At 41.9% G+C, this 25,709-nt stretch overlaps 1 protein-coding gene across 21 annotated transcripts; it reads right to left on the reverse strand.

Moving 5' to 3' along the window:
• Nucleotides 1-503: 503 nt before the first annotated feature.
• LOC137098035 (cyclin-Y-like) lies at nt 504-23,084 on the reverse strand. 21 transcript variants are annotated; one of them, XR_010910551.1, is made up of 12 exons: nt 21,682-21,837; nt 13,410-13,484; nt 12,961-12,978; nt 12,605-12,687; nt 12,138-12,232; nt 12,023-12,058; nt 11,641-11,698; nt 11,256-11,375; nt 10,756-10,922; nt 9,583-9,745; nt 3,685-4,971; nt 504-519 (listed from the first exon to the last, which is right to left on the reverse strand). XR_010910551.1 is itself a non-coding variant. In XM_067473751.1 (11 exons), the coding sequence occupies exons 1-11, from the start codon at nt 21,725-21,727 to the stop codon at nt 4,855-4,857; spliced, it is 978 nt and encodes a 325-aa protein (XP_067329852.1). In that variant the 5' UTR covers nt 21,728-21,837; the 3' UTR covers nt 2,511-4,854. The 21 variants fall into 21 exon arrangements, 16 of the variants coding, with proteins under 16 accessions (XP_067329854.1, XP_067329852.1, XP_067329856.1 ...); XR_010910549.1 differs by lacking the exon at nt 504-519 and adding an exon at nt 2,511-3,413; XR_010910548.1 differs by lacking the exon at nt 504-519 and adding an exon at nt 2,511-3,598.
• Nucleotides 23,085-25,709: the final 2,625 nt, after the last annotated feature.

Consider the following 25,709-nt stretch of genomic DNA (forward strand, 5'->3'; position numbering starts at 1 on the left):
TCATCACTCACATTTTGAAGCAGCAGTGCTTCAAAATGTATTTGCTGTTTTGAACTTAATGAGCTCATCTGTGGATGAGGAATCTGTTGACAGTCACATAGAAATATGACTGATTTTGAGCAGTTTGTGACACAGCTAGTGCTTATTTGTTGAGTCAAAGATAAATCAGTGTTGTAAGGGAGGCGTCTGCTGTTGCCTCAACATCAAAGCAAGGCAGGATGGATTTTGCTTTCTGACCCCACCCATCGACCCCCACAGCTACAACCTGAGCGGTGAACACGAGGCTGCGCGATCAATACTTTTGATGCCTCCCACATCTCCTGTGATGTGCTGATGTGGTCAGAGTTGCAATCTGCTCCGTCTGTCACCCATGAGATCGGAGCGTGTTCACGCACCCTCGGTAAGTTCAGCACAGGAGGAGATCGTTGGGCAGCGAGGGCGTGGACGCCTGTACCGCTCTGCTCTGCATCAATGGAGGAGCACTGCTCAAACACAGCCTGCACGTAGAAGGCGCTTTGTCTGTGGATGAGAGAGAAGAAGAAGAGGATTCCTTTCAGTTCAAGACAACAGTAGATGCTGAATTTTATTTGAAGTTTGTGACGCGATGTTAGAGATGATTTTTGAGAGTTAAACAAAGATGCATGTGTGGATGAAACATTAAAATCATCTTTTGGTGTGAGCAGCACTTAATATTTAATTTCATCTTTCAATAAAGAGGCGTTATGCTTCAGAAGCAGGCAGGTTTCTTTGTATAGCACCTTCCAGGCACAGCTCAAAGGACATTTAAAGAGCAACTTCACCAATTATTAACTTGTTCTCTATGGCTTTAAGTTAGTGTGCTTTACCACGTCCCTATATTCAAATATTTCTCTGCTTGAAACTGAAAAACTCCTCCAGATGACATCACCTGGAGGAGTTTTGCATCCTTAGGAGTTCAGATTATGTCTGCTGAGGGAGCTCTGGGAAAGCAGATTGACCATAATTACAATTAGGTTCCTCCAAGAGATGTCATCTGGAGGCGTTTTTCAGCTAGAAGTGGTGAGATATTTTAATTGAGGGAAGTCAGAGGGAACTTTTAATGGCACTCATTTAAATGTTCCAGAGCCAAAAGAAGCAGGTTCGATTTGAGTGAATGTGTCCTTTAAATGCATTAGGAATAAAACAAGTTTTAGTTTTTAGTTTTAAATTACACCAGCAGAACATTTGATGCTTTGAACATTTGGTTGCAATATTGCAACAGTTACTACTGAACGCTAGATGGCAGCAAAAGCGAGACCTTCTCAGTGGTTTGCTTTTTACATGTCAGTAAATAATTATTGATCATTTATGAATATATTTTGCATGTTATATCTCTTGAGAATTTTAATCGTGTTTGGCAAACATCATCACCTCAGAAATCATGTTCTGTGTCACCATGGACGTGTAGAGTCACAAGGTTCCTCGATGTCCGCCACCGTCCAGGACCTTCTCTGAGCACCTGACAAGGACCGGCCACCCCGCGGGTTTTAGCTGCCACAAATACCACAGCAGAAGAAGACTGAAGAAGAGTAGGAGGCATGTGTCAGGGTCATGGCTAACTGGAGGTAATGTGACTCGGGGGTCTAGCTGGTTGCAGACCAGACTGGAAATGGACATTTTGAAGATGAAGATCAACTGGGATGTTGTGTCAGAGGCTGATGAATTCTGCGAGTTAAAAGAAACTCAGCACAGACAGTTTCTATGTTTGATTTCCTACTATCAGGAACAATGAACTGCACAGCAACATCGCACAATAACAGGACTCAAATGTAATTTAGTAATGAAGCTTCGTACAGATGTTCAGACCAGGCAGTGCTGAACATGCATCCTGTGCTACTTTTCTTTTCAGTCTGGCTGCACAGATCCTGCTGCGATCATGTGCATTTCGTTCTTTTCTGGCCGTGAGGTGAACTTTAGTCCAATGTTCACTCTTGAGCTCCTGACTTCTGAGAAATTATCTGTCTGTCTGATCCTGACTAGATGCTGTTAGAAATGCTGGTTTGTTGGCAGCACTACTAGCGGTAGATCGGTGCAGCCTCCCAATCTCCAAAGGTACCGTAGTTTCAGGTGTGCAGCACTTCATGGTAAATCTATTCCACCCTGATCTCTTGACCAGAGAGTCCTGCGTTCGCTACCAGTGGACAATATAAGGACAGATTTTTGACACCGACAAGTGGTAGACTCCTGTCTCGGAAGACACAGTGGGGGGACATCGCTGTATTAACACCTGTTGTCATGAGCTGAGTCACCAGTTGTCGGTTCACCGTTTGCGGTCACTTGATGTCTTCACAGCATCGAGGTCATTTGTTTGTAAATCCCAATGAGGAATCGAGCTTTAGTTTGATTTAAATAATGAGACCTTCTCCACAAAAAGTGGACTTGATTATGAAGGGGCAGCTCCAGAGTCGCTGTCCCCCTTCGACACTGTCCCACAGCATTGTTGGGATGTCTGAGCTTGTAATGTCTGAGTGTGATTAAAGTAAGAAATTCATCATAAGAGAGTTCATTGTTGTTACTTTAATAGACAAGTAGAGTCAACAGCTGCGTAAATGTAATACAAGGGCTTTAAAAACGTCTCTGTCCCTGTCGGAAATGTGTAAAATACGTTGCTGGAGATGCAGATTTATTAGAGAAGAGCTTTTGGGGTTTATTAAAAACACGACTCGGTAAGTCCATAAATACTTTACACTTGCAGATTTTGAGCCTTTTTATAGACTGTACAAAGTTAATTTGCTAAATAACTGCAGGGCTTTCGTTTGAGACACTTAAAAGAAAAGAGAAAATCACATCCTGCAGAGAGCAATTACACTGGAATAGGAAGCACAGCGAGAAACACCAAATGTGACAGTTGTCAGCGGTTTTACGATGATTAGGCTGTTGGCTGTTCATTGACTTCATGTTGGGAAGAACAAACGCCGACAGAAAATGTGTCACATACATGTAGAACGGCAATTAATGCAAATCTTGGTTGGTTGTGAGCCGTGTGGATTTCAGAGTTTGCACCAACGCCGGTGCTTCTGCACACAGGGGACACTGGTGTCGACTGAGGGGATCTGGCCTGTGACGGTTTGGCTTCTGAGATGAAGTTTGTCTTTGGTCAAGGTGAAAAGTCACTTTCCTCTTTCGTGTCCTGCAACACTTTGGAGACGAGGCAGCCACCGTGAGTATGACACTGGACATTTGTCCAACTCTGCAAGACTGGATGAAAGCAAAGTGTAAACCCAAGATCTGTGTTGATCGGAATTTTCAACTTGCTTCCGACGGCTCTGGTTTGGGGACTGCATGTATTTTCAAGGGCAATTTCACCAATTTCTTGCTGAAAAACTCTTTTTCATCATTAGCAGTTCAGATGATGATAACATATCTGAACTAAAGGTTCCTCCAAGTGATGTCATCTGTGAATATAAGGAAGTCAGACTTGTGAAGTTCTGAAGTCACGTTTACACTTTCAAAGCTCAAACAGATTATAGTGATATTTTAAACAGCTTTCTGTAATTAGCCTCTCAGATTTCTTCAATGTGGATTTCAGTCATTTAGCCCATTTAAATTGGAGTTGCTCTGTTGCTTGGTTTGGTCTTTGCTGTAATATTGAAAATATATTGATGAATCAAAAATAAAAAAAAACAAGGTATTTTTTCATTACCAAAAATGTGTTTCTATTAATACCTTTCTGAGTTTCAAGTTCGAAAAATGTAGGTTCTTCTGTTTCCGTTTCCATTTAGGTATTTGGCAGATGCACTTCCAAGTGAAGTTCAAGGGAGCAAAAAAAAAAATAGCAAAATCAAGTACAGAATGTTTAAGCAAAGTGCAATGAGAAGAAATGTGTTAGTTAAATGAGATGCAATCCATCCAAATCTGTGCCCATAATTCCTGAATAAGAATCACAGGAAGCAAGTTGAAAATCAGAGAATTTGACTTTCAATATTAGATAAACTGCATTTCAAGTTGAATTCAACTGATCGCAGTGAACTGACCTGAAACTGGCCTTTCCTACTATGCTCCACTAGATGTCAGCAGAGGAATAAACGTCCTTTAAGAAATGAATAAAATATGATGAAATGATCAAAGAACAGAGTTCATGTTATACAGTGTTTTAATTTTTAGATGGATGTGTGTCCCCCCCCCCCCCCCCCTGCTCTGCATGTCTTCCCCCTCTTACTGCTCATCTACAATGGTATCTTCCAGCTTCTGACTGGCTGAACACACCTGATCCAGGTAATCCGCAGTGGGTTGTGCAGAAATAAACAAGTAGAGCAGAGGTCGTATAGTATCTGTAATTAGCTCATCGCATCACAATTAGTCCAAATACTAAACAGACTACCTGAGTATCAAGAGGTATGATAGAAATACTGTAAACTTTGGATTTCCAGAGAAAACTTGCTATTACTTTGATTATTTTAAGAGCTGCAAATAAATAACTGGTAGAAGTTCCAGTGCTATGCTACCGTGTGTGAAGTTCTACAGTTAGGGATCAGGCAGATGCAACTCTTCAAAATTCACATAATTACGTAAAATACTCATTGAGACACTTCTTAGTGAAGATCCAGAGTCTGAGAGACAGGCTGTGTCAAATCCTCAGGGACAAACGGAGAAAGTCTTTACATTAAGTCGTGGTCTTGGTTTATTGTCTGAAACCAGAAACTTCTTTTGTAGCTTTCAGGAACAGAAGAGTCGCGGCACTGCGAAGGAATCTGCTCCAGCTTCAAACTGCACGTGTGATGCTTTCCTCCAGTTTGAGGATCCGACCAGGTTCCACATCTTTGCGTCGTTGGCCAACTCAAGTCCTTGAACTCGCTGTGCTTTTCATTCTGCCAGCGCTCAGCATGTTGCTGGTGGTTAGGAGAGAATCGCAGGAACCCACCTGATCCCACACAGGTTGTCCACGCTGGCAGAGCGATTCCTTGCAGCTCTCCGTACGTCTTTGTACTTGTCGTCACATAGTCTGGAAATGGCCTGGAGAGAAGAACCAAAACGAAAATCACTTGTTTACGGAATATTTCCAACTATGCCTCTGTGCAAGTAGTACACATTTTAGGTATTTATACTTTAGTTTTTGCTACTTCACACATGGACTTCACTACATTTCCAAGGCAAATATTTAGTTTCTTTTCAGTAAATACAACGTTTCAATTATTGCTTTGATTCATGACATAAGGACATAAGGTTTTTGGAATGAGCTTCATCGTTAGGTCCTTCAACATTAAAGCAATAAACTCATTAATGCATCAATTATTTTGATGTAGTAATATTCGCTGTACTTTTGCCTTTGGTATCGTTTTAGCAAATACTTTTCTACTTTTATCACTAGGAGTATTTCAAAGTGTCGTGGAGTATATGCACATTTTTTGAAATACTTTTTTAGAATTAGAAGTACAGAGCTTTGCACTTATACCCCTTGAACTTTTCCACATTTTTTCACGTTACAAACATAAATGTATTTTATTGGGATTTTATGTGACAGACCAACACAAAGTTGCTCACAATTGTGAAGTAAAAGGAAAATTATAAATGATTTTCCAAAGTTCTTAAAAATAACCATCTGAAAAGTGTGACGTGCATTTGTATTCAGCCCCTTTACTCTGATACCACTAACTCAAATCCAGTGGAACCAATTGTCTTCAGAAGTCACCTAATTAGTGGGAGAGCTGTAAGCACAGCTCTCACACTATTGAGATCCTTTTCTTTATTATTATTATTATTATTATTATTATTATAGCTCGTTTTTCGGTCGCTATCTAGTCCTAGACGGTTTGTCGTAGAAACTTCGTTCCACTTCCTAAACGTAGGTCCCTTTTAGGACAGGGGTGGTATTACTTTTCTCATTAATAACTTTTATACTTTTTATTATATTTCACTTTTTATGAACTTTTTTTCCCATAGAAAATGAATGGAAGGCACTTAAAATTTCCCTTCAACTTGCCACTTTTCATCTGCCTCTTGTGTCGTCATACTTTGGAGTAGAAACTTCATTTAAAGTTTATACGGGTCTAGTCCCTTTCAACTTTTTCTGGGTGGATCAGCTTCTTTCTATCTTTTATACTTTTTGAATAATCGCAGTTTTAGTTTTAGGCAACTTTTGGAGCTTTTTCAACTTTTCCATTAGTGTGTATTGCGGAATGTTGGAGCAGCTAGAGTGGGTGACATCACACGCACTCTAACTTTTCAGCTTCCACTTTTAGCAACTTTTTTCCTTCTTTTCCTTCTTTCCTTCAGTCAACTTTAATCTTACATAAACAAACTATACATCAGAATGTAGGTATTTTTGTCTTCTTTCAGTAAATGTAACTCTCATAGTGACAGGACTGACGGTTCTTTCTCCAAGTGTCCAGAAGCAGAGAGAGTGCCGTCAAAACTCCCATTGGAGCCCATTATAACAGAGGTTCTTAAATTCTAATCAAATCACAAACGGGGGGCTGTTTTAAAATCGCCACCACGCCTTCATTTTATGGAGTATATTCAAATAAAGTACATCAGTGTGTTCATTGAAGCCTTTTGTCACTCACAGTTTTTGAATTGTTTCGATAGGACTAATACTTTTTCATATTTTGAGCATTTTGCGAGGCATAGTCTCAGCACTTTTCCAGCCTGCCTTTGCATTTGGCTCACATGACTCAGCAGGCAGGCAGCAGTCATTGTCATGGTAACGGACACAGCTGCATGACGTCATGTAATCAGCCTCAGAGCTGTGTCCACACACTTTACCTGAGTTTTTCTCCCTCAACATACACAGTGGAGACACACACAGACACACACCCTCACAGACAGGAAATACCCTTTCAAAATAAAAGCCTTTCATAATATGTTATCCACTTTTTAGCATTTAAATGCTAAAATGACTTTGTGGTGAAGTTTCCCTACACACACACCCTCACAGATAGGAAACACACTTTCAAAATAAAAGCCTTTCATAATAGTTTATCCACTTTTTAGCATTTAAATGCTAAAATGACTTTGTGGTGAAGTTTCCCTACACACACCCTCACAGACAGGAAACACACTTTCAAAATAAAAGCCTTTCAGAATATTTTATCCACTTTTTAGCATTTAAATGCTAAAATGACTTTGTGGTGAAGTTTCCCTACACACACACCCACAGACAGGAAACACACTTTCAAAATAAAAGCCTTTTATCATTCTTATTTTAATTATTTAGCATTTAAATGCTAAAATGAGTTTGTTTTGAAGTCTCCCTACAGTGGACACACAAACTACCACGCAGACACAGACAGGAAACACACTTTCAAATTAAAAGCTCTTTTCAACTTTTTTTTTTCAACAGTTTTTCAGCATTAAAATGGTTCCTTCATTTCTAATTAGTTACTTCTAGCTTTTTTCTTTACACTTTAATAGCAACTTTTTTACTTTGCTTCTTTTTTTTGTTTCTTTTAACTTTGGGAATATTTACCTTTTCCTTTGTTTCTTACTACTTCTTTCCACTTTTGTTAATCAAGTTGTTGCTTTTTCACTTCTTCCTTTACACTTTTAATAGCAACTTTTTTACTTTGCTTCTTTCTTTGTTTCTTTTAACTTTGGGAATATTTACCTTTTCCTTTGTTTCTTACTACTTCTTTCCACTTTTGTTAATCAAGTTGTTGCTTTTTCACTTCTTACTTTTTTCTTTACACTTTCAATAGCAACTTTTTACTTTGCTTCTTTTTCTGCTTCTTTACACTTTAAATATCAACTTTTTACTTATTTACTTCCTCCATTGTTACTTTCTACTTTTTTCTTTTCTTAATTCAACTTTTCCTGGGATTTTGGATTTTTTCCTTTTCTTGTCATCTTCTTCTTTCTCTTTTTGTTTGTATTTATCTCTCTTCAGCGTTTGCGGCTTTGAACGTACAAACGCCTCTGCTCTCAGCCGCTTCTGAGCGGTCGGCCTCTACCGGGCGACTTAACAGCTCTCCCACGTAATTTCCTTGGAAATTGCCTTTTCTAGTTAGTAACTAGAGTCCACCTGTGTGTAATTTAACCTCAGTATAAATGCAGCTGTTCTGTGAAGCCCTCAGAGGTTTGTTAGAGAACATTAATGAAAAAACAGCATAAGGTCCAATGAACACAGCAGACAGGTCAGGGATAAAGTTGTGGAGAAGTTTATAGCAGGGTTAGGCTATAAAAAAATATCCCAAGCTTTGAAAATCTCATGGAGCTCTGTACAATCCATTATCTAAAATGGAAAGAGTGGCACAACTGCAAACCTACCAAGACATGGCCGTCCACCTAAACTGACAGGCAGCATTAATCAGAGAAGGAGCCAAGAGGCCCATGGTAACTCAGGAGGAGCTGCAGAGATGCACAGCTCAGGTGGGACAATCTGACCACAGGACAAGTATTAGCTGTGTGCTCCACAAATCTGGCCTTTATGGAAGATGTGGCAAGAAGAAAGACTTTGACCAAAATTAAACTCTTTGACCTAAATGTAAAACATTATGTGTGTCTGAAACCTAACACTGCACATCACCCTGAACACACCATCCCCACCGTGAAACATGGTGGTGGCAGCATCATGTTGTGGGGATGATTTTCTTCAGCAGGGACAGGGAAGCTGCTCAGAGTTGATGGGAAGATGGATGGAGCCAAATACAGGACAATCTTAGAAGAAAACCTGTTCAGACTGGCTGTATGTTTAGGGTCATTGTCCTGCTGGAAGGTGAACCTCCTCCTCAGAGCTACAATGGAAAAGTTTAGATCAAATCATATTCATGTGTTAGAATGACCCAGTCAAAGTCCAGACCTAAATCCAATTGAGAAGACAAAGAAAGTGCGGTTCACAGACGCTCTCCATCTAATCTGACTGACTTTGAGCTGTTTTCCAAAGAAGAAAGTTTCACTCTCTAGATGTGTAAAGCTGGTAGAGACAAACCCCAAAAGACTTGCAGCTGTAATTGCAGCAAAAGGTGGTTTTACAAGGTATTGACTCAGCGAGCTGAACACAAATGCAAGTCACACTATTATTGTAAAAAAGTTTGAAAACCATTTATCATTTTTCTTTCACTTCACAATTATTTACCGCTTTGTGTCGGTCTGTCACATAAAATCCCAGTAAAATACATTTACATTTGTGGCTGTAATGTGACAAATTTGGAAAATTTCAAGGCGTATAAATACTTTTGCAAGGTAGCGCATGTTCCAAAACTGAGCTTTATGCACAGAGATGCTGTCGAAGATTCTCTGTGACTGAGGCTCATCGTCTAAGGTTTTGGACACAGCGTCGTCTTTTTATCCAAACGTAGAATTTAACAACTTCGGCTCGATTAGTATATTTTGAAGTACTCTCACTTATTGTAACTTGATTGTGGCTAATGCCTGAAGGTCTGTGCAGCGTAGTGGAGAATAAGTAAATGATCAGATTACTTCTTCAATCACTGCTTACAGTATTACATTATTACAGTATTACAGTACATTGCTGTTGTAAAAACTGAGAATGTCGAAGGGGGAAACTGATTAAATCTATAGTCAGTTTTTAACCATGAGAAGTAGAACGAAGATCCTGAAAGTGCATGTGGAGGCTTCTTTCTAATATTTGCACATGTGCTGTATTTAAAGAATGGTTTAGACGAGCACCTCCAGTTTTTGGGCTTTGTCTCGGCTGAGCGGCTCCAGTGGGAAACTGAGGTTGTTGGACTCTGAGAGCGATCGCAGGTCGAAGTAATACTTGGCGTAGACGCTGGACGGCACGTTGATGTTGAACTGCAGCAGCTCCAGAAACTGCCGCTCCAGCTCATTCCTGTACAGAGGAATCACGCACTTCACAGGCTGAACTGAAGGCAATAAAGTGAAGGAAATAAAACCTGTGCAGAAAATAAAAACTTGTTTGCAGACAGCGGACAAGGATGTGATGACACTGACAAACGGAGCAGCTACAGCAGTTGTGTGGCGCAGTTTCAGGAAATGCACCTGCAGATTAAGTGTGGTTTAAGAAAGGCACCAAAAAACTGAGGCCAAGTCAATCAAGTCAAACATTTTCTGGCCACCAGGCCGACAAGACAAAAGTACAGTTGCTACTTCTATGTGAAAACCTGAAAACCCCCTCTCCAGACACACACTGTTTAATTATGAACACTATGTTCCATTTTTGCTAATAAGCAAAAAGCTCATGACCATTGTTGTTCTTATCTTTACCATGGTTTAATACTAGCAACTAGTAATAATACTAATAATACTAAGCCCATATTTTCAGTCTTCTTCTGCGTGATTATATTTTGCTTAAGGAAATTATTACCAGAAAACCTCTTCACATAGTCATCTTCATGATCCTTTTCGCTCACATTTTTAAATGCCGCAAACACAATTATTCATTAAAGGGCAACTTTACCAATTTTCAAGGTGCTTTCTATGGCTTTAGTTTATGGTTTACATGTACATTTAATGCTTTTAAACTTTCCTCTGACTTCCCTATATTCAAATATTTCTCTGCTTCTCCAGAGGAATTTTTTATCAGTGGGAGTTCAAATGATGTCATCTGTGGGAGCTCCGGAAAAGCAGGTTGACCATGATTACAAACGCCACAGTGTGAGCAACAAGATGACATCATCTGAACTAAAGCTTTTTTCAAGTGATTTTATCTGGAGGCATTTCAGCTTCAGATATTTTGATATAGGGAAGTCAGAGAAAAGTAACATTTACATGTAAGAGGTTCAACATCAAGACATTCTTTAGAAAAAGACTATTCTAAAACTCCATCAGATCAACAATATCACCTCAGTGTAAACATAATCCCACCCGCCTGTCACTCACATGTCCTCCACAGTGATGTCCTTGAGGATCTGGCAGTAGTCGACGTTCCAGACGGCCTGGTCATCCCAGACCTTGGAGGCCAACAGGATAGCACCCAGAACGATCCTCTTCCAGCTCCCCGGGGAGATTTCAATCTCTGCGTAGGTCAGGAGCCTCTCAAGGTAGACCTGCACGGCAGCACAGGTATCCAAGTAAAGCAAACGGACCGAGACACTAGTCATTGTCCTGGAAGCGGTGCCATCATGATCCAACACATTCTCCAAAAGGTGGATGATTTAATCTGTCTAACTGGATTATTTTCATGCTCCATTGGTGTCAGGAGGTATAAATCCCACACTCATCTGAGCACGACCTGTGTGTGTGTGTGTGTGTGTGTGTGTGTGTGTGTGTGTGTGTGTGTGGACACATTGCTTTTGGAAGCATTCTTCTCTTTTATTGTCCTCTCAGGATGTGTAACAGCAATAAACAGGAAGTTACTACAGGAGGTGAAGCGATCTTACCAGAGTGACAATTGCACACTCAGCAGTGAGCTGTGCAGCGCTGAACAATGTCCTGACAAACCGGTAGATCTGCTTTTGCTCTGGGTCGTGGTGGTCGTAGTCCAGCGGGACTTCGGCTTTCTGGAAGAAATGGGCAGATATGAGATGGGGTAAACCCACAGGAGCAAGAAAGACAACGGAAGAAAAGGGGAAGGAGAGAGAGACACAGAGGGCAAAGAAGGGAGAGAGAAGCAAACGCAGGACGGTGCAATTACACAGTTGCAGTTCTATTAAAATGAACAGCAACACCGACACAAGCTGAGAAACCGGACCGAATTAGAATGAAAGAGGAAAACATTTTAATGCAAAATCTAGGAAAAAAAGAAAACGGGGAAAGAAATCTTACTGAGAGAGGGTGAAGCTTTTCATCAAAGATGTCTAGCTGCCTTCCTCCCTCTGTGTCCCTAAAAGGAGACAAAAACAGCCGCATGGTTGATTTTATTAAACCATCGAAGTGGTTACAATAAGTGAAGCGTCCAGAAAAACAATTTGCATAAACAAGTGGAAAGATGCGAGTTATTAATATGATAACTTCTTGGATGATGGTAAACAGTAGCTACTGATTATTGCTGATGAAAAGTTGGTTTTATTTTTTATTAGAGTGTGCATTAAAAATCTACAGGATACAAACTGCTTTGTTCATTCCGAGCATGAGCAATGTGCAAAACAGTAGTTTTTCCTTTCTCTCTTTTATGTTTGGAAATTAAAAATGACTGAAAAAACCTCACCTGTTCTTTATATGGTAGTAAATTGCCAGTGCTACGCTGTAAAGATGAAAATGATCATTATTGTTAAGTCTGTGGAAAATAATTGATCGCTCTTGGATTTGTGGCCGGTCTTTACCACTTGACGGTGTATTTGAGGTTGGGCTGGCTGACTGTGTTGTCGTCCAGGAAGATGGTCGAGCAGGAGCTGCATTTCCGCCTGGATGTTCCATGCTACACACACACACACACACACACAGTTATTAGAGTCTGCATGTTGTCTTCTGACCCACATAAAGCATGCCAGGGTGTCATGCACGGGGAGGAGGGGGAGGGGGGGGTCAGATTCAGAGATGCTCATTCAACACAGAGTTAGACTATAAATGAATGCATGGACAAGAAAAAAAAAATGCAAAATGACTCCAAAAAGACCAGAAATGTCCAAGAGGCACAAAAACAAAACATGCAGATAATAAACCTAAAATGACTAAATTATGCACCAAAACAGTCAACAATAGAGATAAAACATCCACAAATAAATGTAAAGCAACTGAAACAGACATCAATGAGCAAAAGCTGGGGGAAGTGAAACTACAGCTCACTCACGTTATTGATGAAGAGGCTCTTCCGTCTTTCTCGCACTGTGGAAACAACGACGGCGTTAGTCGACACATTTCTTCTCTTGTGCGCTGACGGCGGGAACGGGACGAACACGCAGCAGCAGTGGGTCAAGCAGAACCAAACAGCGACATCAGAAGAAGAAGCAAAGCACACGTGACAATCTTTGCATTACAAGCCGCACGCAAAGGGGATTTGTTAGAACGTGTGGAGTGTGACGGTGACGGACAGAGAGGTTAGAAATGTTCACCATGAGCGAGGCAACACGGAGAAAAAATAAAAAAAAAAACAAAACAGCTGCTTCTCCTCTAGAGGGAGACGACGTCACACTGAGCACTACTCACCATTCCTGTAAGGCCCCTCTGGAAAAAAAGAGGAACCCACAAAGCTTAATGTGTTTGCAGCAGAACACTTATCATCGCAACACACTGAACGATATCTAACACTAATTATTATTACTGTAGAAAAAGATGTGAAACCCACTGAACCGAAGGATCAAGCTGGTGTTTAAATAATCATTTGCTTTTCAACACAATAAACAATGTAATAAAGCCCCATTTTGCACCCAGTGCACTGTGTTTTAACATCAGGAGACCTCGCGTGCAGCTTTGTGTGGGGAAGAGGCCACGAGCAAAACGAAGGGCGGGTCACCAACATGTGGCTTCTTTCCCAGGACGGGATTAAACGATGTGTTAGTTGCTATCGTTGCCCCGTCGCACTGTGACGCCTCGAGGCAGCGCACACATACAGTTGCAGACATGGCTCAGTGTGACGCACGATGACGGCCGCTCACCGTCATTCTGGGACTTGCTGAGGAATATGGTGCTGGCTCGCGGATGGTCCGATGGGTTGTAATCCATGTTCAGCTCTGTGGGAACACAAAGAGGTGTCGCTGAGTGAAAGGAGCACCGGCAATAATCAGACACAAGTTGCTAATTAGCGGCTTCATGCGAGACTTCAGAGTCTGTTAAACAGATGAAACGTAACGACTGCGTCAACACAAGTGCAGTTTTCAAATATTTATGTCTAGTGCATAAAAAATGGATTTAAATATGATATTAACAAATGCTCCATGTGTTTTTCCTCGTTCATGCTCCCGATCACAGCTTATCTGGACTGCACCGTGACCTGAGGGCACGAGCTACACGAGTCTCTGCGTGTGTGAGTGTGAGTGGAATATCTTGTTGTGGTTGTTGTTGTTGTTATCTAGAGCACTATATGCATTGATATGGATCATCATGAAGTCTTTTCTCTTCTGCAGCTGCTTTTGATGGTGGCTGTCACGCAGGACGCACAGCCAAACATTCCGACTCCTCTGTGAGTGTTACAGACCCAGATTAAGATCCAGGCTATTGGATTACAGTGCTAGATGCTGGAAAACCAGGCTGACTGATCATCTGTCTCTGTGACAGCAGCTGTAGGGGAATGAAAACATCTCATCCAGATAAATGCCGAGTTCCGTCTTTCTAACCACCAGAACCCCCCCCCCCCCAGAAGGTTCTCTCAGATGTGCAAAGCAACAGGCTCCATGATTTTTAGAGGCCACAAAACTCCCTCACTAAACTCGATTCTCGCAGTTTCCTGCAGTCGTGTCTTTTTCTACTGTTGCACAACAGTGGAAACTTGTGTCATGGATGAAATTCTTCCTTATTGCAACGCCATCAGTGGCACAGGGTGCACGGAGCAAGCTCGTTAAGTTCCTAAAAGTGATTTACTGCGGGTCTGTCAAATCCTCGAACACTCAACACGCCATGTTCAAGACGTCAACGTGCACATCACCCTCAGCCTTTGTGCACTGGGAGTCAGACACGTGTCAAACAAGAGTCGAGACACACACAGAGCTGACTTGGCTTTTCACAGACACGGAGCTTTGGAGCTCGTGTCACGAGTCGTTCGGATAAAAATAAAGGAACCTCCTGAGTCAGATGCTCTTTATAATAAGTGTAACGACTTCACCTTTTTTCATTTTACGGTTTTATTGTCTCATCAGATCTTTCAGTGTCATGACTACGCAAACTCATGACGTTTGTAGGGAAACCACGTGCTTTTCCTTTTCAACGGTTATATTACAATAGTTTGAAGCCTATTGTAAAACGTTTTCAGGAGATGCTATTAAAAAAAAACGTTTCCTCAACTTCTCCAATCTGAGCTCAGACTGAAGACGCCTCTTGGACGAGTAGGGAAACCATGAGTTAACCTGCAGCTCACCTGATATGGTGCGTAAAGCATAAATCTTACTGGGCCTGATAAATGTAAAGTGATTTATTAATAAAATGAATTATTATTATATAATTATTATTATCCCACACTGACCCACTGGAATTCCCAGAGTGCTGATAGTGTTGAGTGCTGATATGTGATATTCGCCACCTCGAGTAAACTTTAAAGAAAAGTCGTGGTCGGCGTGTGCGCGCTGAAACAGGAGACGCTCGGCTAACCTATCAAGCGGCCAGCTTACCTGTGTGCCTTGCTGCTCCTGCATAATGAATTAACAACAGGTGCATCCTGCTCCATCACTTCACTATAATGTTTTAAGCGAGTCCCTTCTGATATTCATCATGGCTTTGGCAGCAGGCAGCAGGCAGGATCTGGATTCTGTGTGTGCGTCTCAGGGTGACGGGCGGCACAGTCTCAGCAACACTGGGCTGCTCTCACTCAGCACTGTCGCTTCCTCTTTTCCAGTTTCATTGTGACGAGCAGACGTCCCTCAGGCTTTTACTCCAAGTTTCTCGAGGATTATGAAGCTACAAGTCACGCTGCAGAGCGCTGAGGGCTCCGGTGGCTGTTAGTGTGTGATAATAATGAGACACATTACGCTGGTTGTACAATTCAGTCTCTGTGTTCGGGAACATCTCCCCTTGTGCAAAAGCTTTTCAGGAAGTGAACAATACACCATCAAGCATCTGCAGAGATTTATTTCTCTGCATTTTATCAGAAACATATTAACCAAAACATCTTGAAAAGCGCCTTTTCTGTCCCTGTTCCAAAAACAGTTTCTGCCACTTGTTTCGAACCTATTTAGCCTGGATGTCTAAGACTCCGGGTAAGGTACAGTGGCTCACACATTAATCATCACGAATTAGTCTCCACTGCAACATTTACTTTTTAAATGAAAAAATGGTTCGTTTTCATTCTGTCGTCTGCACCATCCTGGGCCTGGAGTGCAGCGCATCCCTGAAAACACTTGGACTCACATCTAGGATGTGACGTATCCCAGTGTTGTTGTTGGCGTCTGTGCCAACACGACCCCTGGTTCACCCACAGTGGGTGAACATGCTCAGTGGACAGTCATGCATGTTAATCCCTGCTGGTTTACTGTGAACTGGGAGTAAAATAAAAAAGGACCTGTATCATCATGGAGTCGTGTTCACAGTAAACTGCCTCTGTGATTGGTTGCTGCAGCTGCGGCCGCTGAGGACAATCACTGTGCTTAATGTCCCAACATGAATCTGTTCACTGACTGATTAATGCAGACAGACTGACGAGGCTTCGTTACATCTTCATTATCATGTCCCCGCTCAAACAAAAGGACGTCATTCTAATCTCCCTTATACTGTTACAACACACACACACGACTGACCATCGCTGCTGAGTCTACTTCACGTTACAACGTCACGATTGCTGCCACAGTTCTTTTACTGCTGCCGTGTTTTCCAACATTACTACCAACAGTTTCCGCTGTGTTAATGTGCAACGTGAAAAAAACAGCCCCAACACAGACAACACTCAAATAACAGTATTAATGCCACCACCAGTAATAACGTTATGAGGGGTTTAATGTTGCATTTATACTGTAATATGTGTTACATATGCATTTTATAATGGACTGAACATTTACATATGTTTAAAGACAAAAATGTCTTAAACAGTTTTTTCATGTAAGATATTTTATAGTATTTGCGTTTGCACACTCTGCTTCATGGTCCCTGCTTTATTTCACACCAAACAAACCACTGATGGAAAATATCAATCCGGGAACGAGACAAATAAGGAAATCAGTGTGTGTGTGTGTGTGTGTTCATGTGCATTCAAGCATGAGGCTTCTTTTTGTCACGACAACAGCTGCTTTCCTTTCTCTCGATAGTGTTTTGGGAATAAGTTCTGTCCTCACTTTAGCATCACACCTCAGCTCATCACTTGACCCAATGACTCCATTCATCTTTTCTGTGCAATGCAACAATAATCTCTCATATCATGTCAGACCCTGCTACTCCTCACCTGCCAACCTGTTGTATTTGACATGTTTCCTGCCCTAATCCATCACCTGACCAGACATCTATCAGTCACCAATGCAAGCAGGGTCTCTCCACAGCTGTGCCCCACAGCTCTGTTGGTCAGCCCTCTACCCTATTTACACCACATCCTGGGATCTCCCATCCGCTCACATAGCTTTTTCTATCACTGCTATGCCGATGACACGCAGCTCTTCATTTCCTTTCCATTGGACACGTCCACAGTCTCTAGACGTTTTGCCTGTCTCTCTAAAATCTCGTTGGTTTAGACAGACACCAACTCTCTCCAAGATAGAAGTTCCCAGCCAAACGTTCCATCCAAGACAGCTCCAGCATCAACTTCGAGCAGAGGTCAGTGATCAGGTTTGTGACTGCAGACACCACAATGTACCTTCAAAAGTGTATGTATATATGTTTTATCACTTAAAAATTAGTGTGAAACCATTTTACCACAGAATTTTTAAGGAACACCAGCCTGTACAGTCACATGCTTTGCATCCTGTCACATTTCGTGTATGAGAACAGACTTAAAAATAAAAAGTGAGATGGAATGGGGAAAAAAAAAAAAAGATGCTTATTGTGAGACTTGAGTGTTTAACCAAATAACCTCACTCCAGAAGGAGGTTGGAATCAGGTGAGGCAAGAGATGAACGGGGAACTACTTAAGATTCTAGAAATTAACACTAAAGGACAATAGAAAATGAAAATAAGACAAATACAACAGCCCCAAAGGAACAGATACATAATCAAGGAACGGCCCAGTGAGTGTGAGAGTTATAGAAGAACACAGGATATCAAAAGGGAAAAATCAATAAAAACTCCAGAGGGGAAGGGGAGAGGCTGACTTGGCTAGAAAACAACTCAAAAGGCAAACGCCACAAATAAAAAGGGGTAAACTTAAATACGAAGCTGGGCTATAATCACTAAGGGGTTACATAAAAAAAATCCCCAAACATTCAGGGATACTAAAGAATTGTCAAAAGTATAGAGAAGCAGAGCGTAGATGAAGGACAAAAGCGAAACCGGTAAAAACAGTAGTGAGCCCAAGTGAGCAGGACATATCCAAGTGAAACCTCTAAAGTGAATATCAAAGGGCAGACTAGGAACTAGGAAAGAAAACGAAACCAAGAGTGTGCACATCCAGGACAGATCGAGCACCATGAAGAATGACAAACTAAACAAAACACACATAAAACAGCGTAAAATAAGTTACACGACCACAAAGCAAACTACCAAAGCTGAGACCAATGGTGAACAGGCAACAGAGTCCAAATAACTCAGGGTAAGACCAACCAGAAGGTGTTCAAGCGGGAGAAAAGATGAGGATCTGGAAGGAAACTGTGGGGAGAGCTGGGTCTAAATAGGCAGTGGGAACAGGTGTAAAACAATTGTGATGAGTGGTGAAGCTGGAGGAATAAACTCGGAACAGGAAGTGGGGAAAGGGCTACAAAATAAAAGTCTCGGAGAGGAAGTCAAGCTGAAGTGCAGCGTTTGTATCCTTTCGGGTGTAATTTTAGCTTCGTGGCATAATTGTTCCACGTCAATTGTTCCACTAGATTGCTTGATTATCGGCCACATAAAGCCTTCGTCAAACTTGGAAGAGTATTAGCGTGCTCACATTTCTCCTAATTCTGGATCATGGTCTTGTACAGTTCTTCTGAAAGCTGTTTTCCCGATGCCTTTGTTTCAGGTGATCTCAGCAAACTGCTTGGCACCTGGTTTTACATATTAAAGCTAATTATCCAAAGTTGCAGAAGTTTTATGCAACTTTCTTGCATTTCACGCAACTGTATCGACCAAAATTAGCCCAACCTTAAAACCATTCTATTACACGATATGTATGTAATAAGTTCGATGGACAATTCTGGTGCAAAAAAGCTCAAACGCTCACTGAGTTCAGTCATAAAATCACATTTAAGTTTGACATTGATCAGCTCTGAATCTAGTCCACAAGGTTCATCCAGACACCCGCATTTTGCTCGAAATCCTTGGAGAAGCCAGTTTTCTTTTCACCCCTCTATGTACCTAAATAGAAGAGCATCAGCTGATGCACGATGCCTCATAGAAGCAGGAGTCATCCTGAGAGAAACACACAGGGCTTTGTCAAAGCAAAGCAGATCATATGATTGCTTTGTCTCTCTCTGTCTCTCTCCAGCCATTTTCCATCTCTTTGGTGTTGCTATCTGTCCACATACAGACTTTCTCATATAACACAGTGTACTGTGCACAGTGACTGTGAAGTGATCGACATCTGTATCTGAAATTTATACTAAAATGAAGATGAAAAGTGAGAAGATGCCTCTGTAATGTTAAGAGTCCTCGTGTCCATGAATGTGGGCATTCAAAACAAATGACTTTTTCAATAATGCACTTAACGTTGTAGTAGCTCCAACAAATGATTACGCATGCTGACAAAACCTGTTTCCATAAAAGCCTTCAGCTCTGAATGAAATATGAGCCATGCGAAATTGTAAGGAACCTCAGTTCTCCCAAACTAAGCTCTTTGCTGAAACTCTAGCCAGCATTTTAACTTTGGACAAGCTTCAAGGCCCTGGGTCAGTGAAATGATGTTGTTACAGTTTGTAGCGAAGCGATTATACTGTATGTTCTGGGGGTGGGGGGGGGGGGGGGGGGGGGGGGTCATTTTAGGACTCCAAGACTAAAATCCCCCATGTGACATAGTAGCTCAGACTGGAAAGCATCTGTCATATAACACTTGTCCAACGAGTTTCAAACAAATTTCCTACCAAAATACCAACACAACACATCCCACTGTTAAATCATTGGGGTTATTAAAGCTTTATCTCATATCTAATAGTAATGACTGACATATAACATATCACTTCCCCCTCCTTTTTTTTTTGGACATTTCTTTGTACAATCTTTCCATGTTTCCCCTCACTCCTTCAACACTCGAATCCTTCTAATGTCCAACTAAGAAATAATAACTCCCAACTAAGCAGATTGTACCAATCTTAACAACCTTTATGACCTTTATCATTTTGCTCCTTGCAGAAAACAAATCACTGCTTTTAAACACAATGCAGCAAATGAAAAAGTGTTTTAAAATGTATTTGTATGTTGCAGTTTAGTTGTAAAAGTAATTTCTAGCAGACAAGGCTGGTGGCTAACAGTTTCTAAATGTCTTAAAATGTCTCTTGAAAAGTTTGTAACATGCTAAATAATATTTCTGTGCTTTGTTTGGAAATGGAGCCAATTCCATCTTTTCATGTCCCGTCATTTTCTGTACCACAGGTGCAAAAAAATAGCAAAAGACACAAAATTGGACAGAAACAAAAAACTCGACTGGAGGTTTGTTTTCGAACTGTGTGTCTTGCCACACAGTCCAGCTCAACTGAGGTGGTACCAACTTGTTAACAAACTAACAAAGCCTATCTTATATCTTATATATGGAGAATCTTATATAGCACAGTTGATGTCTTTGAAAGCAGCACGTCCTCCTCTAAATTGAGGCGTTAATTCTAAAATTGATGTTGTCCTAAAGGTTGTTCCTATCAGCCAGGACACAGGCTCACAGCTGCCTCGCTGGGCTGGTCTTTGGGGGGGTAAAGCAATTTTGATGGTGCATCCTAATAAAGCCCACTAATGTCCATCATACTGTCGCCCTGCTGTCGGGCACCTCACCACGGGGACAGATGGCCCCTTAGCATGAATTGTCAATCATCCGTTCACTTCTTGACTGTGTCGTCTGGTTATAATCAGATTAATGATTATTTATTAATCATTATTATAGTGCAGACTAGAAGGGCTCCTGCAAAGTTCACCAGCTTCTTTTACTGTGTAATTGGCAGTCAGGCGCAGCAAGATGCTGCCAAACATTCGCTTTTTTTACTACTAACAAAGACCTTTTGTTCCACAATGACACTATTTCTGGTGAATGTGCCAAATTTTGTTGTTAGGGCAGAGACACACCAAGAGGCAACAAAGGTTGACACCTCACGAGCACATACTTTCTGTGCCTGCCACAAAACGCGGAGGCTGGCGCAGAGGTGGCCTCTCCTGAATTATGCTTGTCAGGTGGTCTTCACTGACTGCCATGTCCATCCATCCATTATCTTAACAGCTTATCCTGTTCAGGGACTCGTGGGGCTGGAACCTATCCCAGAACATACAGACGCCACAAAAAAAAAAAAAAAAAAAAAAGGCTGCAGTTAGCCAGGGATTCGAAGGCAGCAGCGCTAACTAATCCACCACCAAGCTGCCCTGTGAAAACATGGTCATGTAGAAATGTCTCCATAAGATGAAGATGAAAATTGAGAAGATGCTTCTGTGCAAGCACCCATTCGCTAAACTAAGAACGGCCAATCAGAGCGGTCTCCCTCACTAATAGCCTCCATCCCAATGTAACATGCTGAATCAGCTGAAAAGCCATCAACAGGGGTCGGGCTGGTGTCAACAGTGTGGGACACATCACTAAAACTAGGACGACAGATGCTCACCGACGGCCCAACGTTGGACAACTGGCTGACCGTCCACAAACTGTAAGACGCCCATCGATGAAAGAGACAACTCTGACTGGCTGTTTAGTTTGGCCACTCAGTTAATGAGAAGAGAAACCGAAGTGACGAAAACAAGAAAACATTGGTTCAAATCCCAAAACCAACAAATGCAAATCCTTAAACCATCGACTTGGTGTGATACAGCCCCAAGACTGACTGGTCAACTAATCTGGCAACTCATGTATTAGAACACCCTAAAAATGGACATTTCCACTACGTCTCCGGCTAGTGTGATAATGTCTAACTCCTTAGAGCCAGAACAAGCTATATTCTGAGCATTCACAAACCCCCAGAACTACGGCCAACTACTTACCTGTATCAGGTAAGACCCAAAGGCCTGAAGAAATGGCTAAATGCATTGATACGGTAGCAATTATTGTCCTGCTATAGCCACAGCAAGACTTTCTGATCCTGTATTGTGGAGAACAAAATTTGGCGTATGGACGACAATTTGGATCCAGAGTTGCAGTTTCTTTTATGCACCGACTAAACACAAAGACCAGCACAAACAAGTCTGCCCTCATGAACAGGATGTTGTCTGCAGCTCCATATTTCTCCCCAAGGTCACATGGGAGCAGAAGTGTCCAATGCACACAATGACGTCTCCATGAGCCCGGCTGATGTCTCTGTGCCATTCACCCACAATTACTGTGATAAGGTTGTGAACAGCGGCACAGAGGGTATGAAAAAAAGGTGCAGGTGATACAGATGACGTCAGGTGACTGTAATATCTCTAATAGGACTCATACTTTCTGCCCTTTAGGTATAAAGTGTCACCAGGATTTCACATGCTGACTGCAGGGTTGTTGTTTTTCTACTTTTTAGTGTATTTTTTATGTTGCTCTTATATTAAATCTCTAATTATGTTATAGGCTTCAGTGCTCACTACATCTTGAGATGCACAGTGTTGTATTTCTGTATTATACATTTCCTGTGGTTTTCAGTTTTATTCAATTGTTTTTAATCCCTACACATATCTGGCTTGCAGTAGCCCTGTAGTAAAACTCTAGTAATCCCTATATTTGTCTATAGCAGTTCTACCCTGGTAGTATAGAAATTGTACTGTACACCATTCCAAAACCAAGCCTGATGTAATCAGATAAGTTTATCGTTCCCATCTTCGTTCTATGTGATGGTAGCAGTCTACACATGAATATTTTACCGTCGACGTTTTCCCTGTCGCTGATGTGCTGCAGGTTGCAGCCCGTCTCCTCCCTGCTCAGATCCGACTCCTGGTGGTACGACTCCAGCCTGGAGTGGGCATTTCTGCGGAGCTTGGGGCTGGAAGATACGCAGCAAGAGGTCGTGCTCCCCATCTCTGCTCCCTGGAAGCGGTGCTATCCTCTGAAACTGTGGCTGGAAAACGATGGGTCACCAGCACTCAACGAGCCGGTCTCCACAGATCACCAGAGCGCGTAGGGCGCATCCGCCGCAGCGCCCATGGATCCTGTCAACCGTCGGCGTCCACGGAGGATGGATGTGTCACTTCAGCCGGTAACAGCGGGTGTGTGTGTAACGGGCCGCGCTGACGCCGCTTCCCCAGTCATCGCAGAACGGCTCACATCCTGCGCCACGCAGAGACGAGGCGACGGGCGCGCAGAGATGTGTGCTCGATGTGCCGCGGCGGCTGCCTGTCAGGGAGCCAGACCGACAGGGAGGGCTGCAAATCCCCAGAAAAGGTTCCGGTTCAAGTGGGTGGGTTCACGGGAGAGCAGCTAGACACAGACGCGGGGGGGGGGATTATTAACCCCCAATGGGATAATAATTCAAATTACAAATTACAGTTTGCTTTCAGCAGGAGACTGTGAGGTTTGGAGATTTTGAGAAAGAAAGATGGATGGATGCATGGATGCATGGATGTATGTATGGATGGATGGATGGATGGATGGATGGATGGATAGGTAGGTGGGTGAAGCAGTGGAATGAATTTAAATGGTCAAATTTCAGGAGTTGGGGTCGAAGAAAACAATTTATCATGAGACTAATCACGTTGCAATAAATAAAGGCACCTTGTTTTTAAACTCGGTGACATTTTATTGATTTCTTTATAGAAATATTCTGTATTTCTCTGATTGTTTACCGCCTGCAATGTGGCAAGAAGACAAAATTATAGTGAGACATAGACTATAAAGAACAAGAAGACACAAATATGTTGCCACATTAAATAAATTAAACAGATTCTTGAATTAAAGTGATTTTGATTAAAAAACTTTCTTATCTGTGCGCTGGTGCTGTAGGTGTCCTAACCCAGAGGAGCTGGACCAGCGGGAATAAACTGGTCCAAAATATTTTGGAAGCACTTGACTCGGTGGTAATGGCGACACCTGGTGGCGAAATCACTAGAACTCTTCTGTGTGGATTGATGGAAAATCATGAAAACAAAACAAACAAACCAAAGAAAGTGTGTCTATAAAAACGGATTACTTTAATAATATTCTGGCCTCATCAGAATTAATGACACTGGTTTAACTGTTCACGTGCTCGAGCTTTTGAGCAACTGCAAGGTTACAAAATATGTGCATTCAGCAGCAGATCAGGTGGAAAACATAATATCTCAGCAGAGAAATCGGCAAAGCCTTTCATACATTTGAGTTCATCGGTGCCCACTTATCATCCTGAGTGACGGCCCCCAACCACCGCTGTTCATGCACAGTGTTTATGAGGATGCACACACTGGCTCTTAAACACGAACGAGTAGCCATCGTGCACGCCTACATGTGCACAAACATTGAGCATTTTAATGTGTGTTGAGCTGCACTAACAGCATCTGCTTTTAAACAGCCCGTCTTTGAAGGTAAGTGTGATGTTGCACTCACATGAAAAGTAGTTCATTGCAAAGCATGTTTCATTTGAGGCCTAGCAACCTAAACGCGGCCTCATCGGGTTTTTTTGTGGTGCGCTGAAGTGAGTCCCTTTTAGCAAAACTGCTTCTGGATTAGTGTGCATGACGAACAATTAGAACGGCTGGAGAAAAAAATTAGAACAGTGGGATAAATGATGACTAAATGGCATAAAGCAGGTTTAAACTAATGGCTTTTAGTTGCACTAGTGTGTGTTAAACAGCAGAGGCCCCCATCCACTGCCACGCTGAAGCACTGTTCAGGTTGTCAAGGCAGTAGGTTTCATCTCGCTGCTTGTAGGCGGCCGGTCTCTAGGTGGAAATTTCCATTCCAGCCACACAGGACCAAAGCCAAACGTTTCTGTAAGATGTCTGAAAGGCAACAAAATGAAATATTAAATAGAATCCCACACTGCACTTCTTTCAGGATTCATCCGCAGAAGGGAATAAAGAAGTGGGGTTTGATTTGGGATAAATGCTTTGAATCCACGAAACCGAGCAACAGTCCTGATTATGCATTTGTAGTTTGCTCCAGCACAATATAAGTGAAGCTCACTGAGCCACTGCTTGACTCATGCAAGAACATATTAAATAAAATCGTTTTATATGGAATTTATGTGAGGATTCAAGAGAAGCAGAACGTTGAAAAGTGAAGGCTAATGGTTCAGCGAGGGAGAGTGGGAAGGTTTTATATTCATAAACTATAGTTTCAAGGTTTCCTCAGAGGCATTTCTCTCCCTTTATTCACCAGCTTGTGTGTGTGTGTGTGTGTGTGTGTGTGTAGAAGATAAAGGACGAAAGCCAAAGCGCCTGTTTGTATGGGTGTGTTGCTGCATGGGGCCGTGCAGAGGCAGGTGCATTTGTGTGGTGTGTTCAGGTGCATGTGTGCCACTAAAACACATCAATGTGAGGGTAAAGACTAATCCCGCTTTAATAAAGACACACAGAGACTTATCTTGGCTTTCACTGCCAACAACCACTTCAAGGTCAAAGCTGTATCACCAGGGGTTGCTATGGAAACACCTCATTTCCACGCGCACGGCCTTTTAAAAAGTAATTTCATGTCACCGGTTCCTTAAACCTCAGTTGGCTTAAAAATCCTCCTTTCAATTTGTTATCATGACTTGTTTCAGTTCAGTAAACACGGCTTTACCACGACTCTAGATCATTGTAGAGCTGCCACAGTAAAAAGCCTGCATACTTTTAACATTTACGTGAAAACTCTCTCACTTCTCTTAACTGTTAAATTCCTGGATATACTGCAGCGCTCGGCCTGAAGTGTTACTTCACTTTTATAGCTGTGAACACAGGCCCGTGAATATGGCCACTATGTATGTCATTTCTGTTTTGTTTTTTTTTCTTTTAAAAAAAATTAATTAGTAGAAGTAAACAAACTCAGTATTAATCAAGTATCTAAAAACATACAAACGCGTTTCCAGAAAAGTTGGGACACAGTGTAAAATGAGAATCAAAAGAGACATTTATGACTTGGAAAAGAAATG

Source organism: Channa argus, chromosome 14, assembly GCF_033026475.1.
Source record: "Channa argus isolate prfri chromosome 14, Channa argus male v1.0, whole genome shotgun sequence".
In the NCBI taxonomy this organism is placed as follows: domain Eukaryota; kingdom Metazoa; phylum Chordata; class Actinopteri; order Anabantiformes; family Channidae; genus Channa; species Channa argus.

Coding starts and splice junctions, on each gene's coding strand:
- LOC137098035 (XM_067473758.1), bottom strand. CDS start 22,684: ATGGGGAGCACGACCTCTTGCTGCGTATCTTCCAGCCCCAAGCTCCGC. Junction 10,923..11,255: donor AGTGTGCAATTGTCACTCTG/GTAAGATCGCTT, acceptor GCTGCCGTGCAG/GTCTACCTTGAGAGGCTCCT. Junction 9,746..10,755: donor GACATCACTGTGGAGGACAT/GTGAGTGACAGG, acceptor TCCTCTGTACAG/GAATGAGCTGGAGCGGCAGT.